The sequence below is a fragment of the Mizuhopecten yessoensis genome, unplaced genomic scaffold, assembly GCF_002113885.1.
Source record: "Mizuhopecten yessoensis strain PY_sf001 unplaced genomic scaffold, ASM211388v2 scaffold712367, whole genome shotgun sequence".
In the NCBI taxonomy this organism is placed as follows: Eukaryota; Metazoa; Mollusca; class Bivalvia; order Pectinida; family Pectinidae; genus Mizuhopecten; species Mizuhopecten yessoensis.
Window position 1 is genome coordinate 1 of NW_018478087.1, and position 1,863 is coordinate 1,863.

Sequence of the window (1,863 nt, forward strand, 5' to 3'; positions counted from 1 at the left end):
GGGTCTTCGAGTTAAAAGAGTTCGAGATAACGAGGTTTGACTGTATTTCACGATAAAAAATAGTCTTGCTAGCTTCCATAATTCCAAAGAAAATACTGCATGATTTCCTGGGCCTATTGCAAAATGTGAATAGAAATGATTCCTGTCGCATTGATAGGATTTAAATTTGTGTGATATCAAGTATAGTATTGATGAGATGATAGATCCACAGTTGAAAATCAATGAATAAGTTTCAATTACCATTTTATACCCCTCTTCAAATTGTATATTATTGATAAACATGATAAAAGTTTAAACATGTTACCTGGCTACATGTCAGAAGACTTTATACTTTCCCCTGATCAATCACCCTCTGGACCAAACGGTTCAGTTATGTAATAAACAAACTAAATATGGACCGCCAAACATACTATTGATTGAATTGTAAGAAGGCTTATATTTATTTCTATGTAAATTCATTTATGGTTTTTCTCGTAAAAACGGGGAAAAAACCTATTTGCTAACTGTTGAAAAAAGGGTGAACCAAAGCTGCTCATACAGTGTGCAAATATATGACACGAAAAATACATGGTAAAGCCACCCCTGGGGATGTTTGTTGATTTGTTATTTTGATGTGGGGTTATTTTAACAGTGTAGTTCCTTGATTACAGCTAGTAGTATGCCGGTTCCCATCGTTCCACTGACAGAGGAAAATGAAACAGCAATGGAAGATGAATATTTTCTGTCTTTCCTAAAGAAGATTGGTATCTGTCCTCCGTCCAGTGAGCAGGTAACATGATTTCAGTTTGTAAAGTAACTCTTTCATTGGAGGTTCATGTAAAAAATTATGTTAAATCTGTGTTAATGTATTATTTCATTTTTTTTTTTTTTAATATTGCATTATGTTTTCATCCCCTCACCATTTGTATGGGGAAGGGACAGGGGACGATTAATATTACTCATGTCCTCCCAAATACTCATACACTTAATTTAAGACCCCTTTTTAGAAGTTAGACAAAAGTTGCCCCGACTCCAGGAGTCACACCCACACCTACCATCACACAAAGGTACATGTTAGACTGAGGGCTGACCAGGGCTGAAGGTTATACTCTGCAATGTGATCCAATACCTCTTTTGTGATCGGGCATGTTTTTATTAAGTAGTTATGAGAATTGAACACATTTAGATAAATATTCCTTAAACACTCCTTACATAAATGATTTTACAAAACAATGTTAGGATCTTTCACACCCTTTTTTCAACACACAGTTCTCATCCCTTTGTTCACTTCCAGGAGGTGTTCTGGCGTATCCCAGGTGAATGGAGTCCTGCCCAGTTGAGACAGCTTGTGGAAGGGCTGACACTTGATGAACAGGGGGTCCCAAGTCAGGCTCATACCATCAAAATCCACAAGCCTCCCGCGCCCAAACCCAGCAAGGCCAAGGTCAAGGAAGTGAAGAAGAAGAAGGATGACAAGAAAACATCAGACAGGATGGAGAGGTTGAAAGCTATGGCTAAACAACGACAGCAAAATAAGGGCAAGAAGCCCAGGAGAGATCGAACAAGGTATTATATAAACAGGATAATAGAACTAACGCCAATCCAAAAGTTAGTGGTTATTTTGTGGAGTGCTGTGCTTGAGCATGGATACCCGAGATACACAGGGGGATAGATGAACAGTTAAATATAAAACAGATCCTGATGAAGCCTTGCACATATATATAGAGGCGAAACCAGCCGGCTATTAAATGAAATAAGTACCAATTTACTGATGATGCTCGAGCATGTGGTGATTGATTCTTCCCTTTATATAGGTATTATAAGATTATAAGTATTTACCACATACCTATGTAATCTTACAATAGTAATACAACAATTTTCTGT

General features: G+C 37.4%; 1 protein-coding gene across 1 annotated transcript; it reads left to right on the forward strand.

Moving 5' to 3' along the window:
• Positions 1-599: 599 nt before the first annotated feature.
• LOC110440863 (protein timeless homolog) lies at positions 600-1,651 on the forward strand. Its single transcript, XM_021483986.1, has 2 exons — positions 600-769; positions 1,274-1,651. The coding sequence occupies exons 1-2, from the start codon at positions 659-661 to the stop codon at positions 1,649-1,651; spliced, it is 489 nt and encodes a 162-aa protein (XP_021339661.1). The 5' UTR covers positions 600-658.
• The last annotated feature ends 212 nt before the right edge of the window (positions 1,652-1,863 follow it).

What these genes read in the sequence shown, in the direction of transcription:
- LOC110440863 (XM_021483986.1), top strand. Translation starts at nt 659, where the DNA reads ATGCCGGTTCCCATCGTTCCACTGACAGAGGAAAATGAAACAGCAATG. An exon ending in GTCCTCCGTCCAGTGAGCAG is followed by an intron (nt 770 to 1,273) that starts GTAACATGATTT and finishes GTTCACTTCCAG; the next exon opens with GAGGTGTTCTGGCGTATCCC.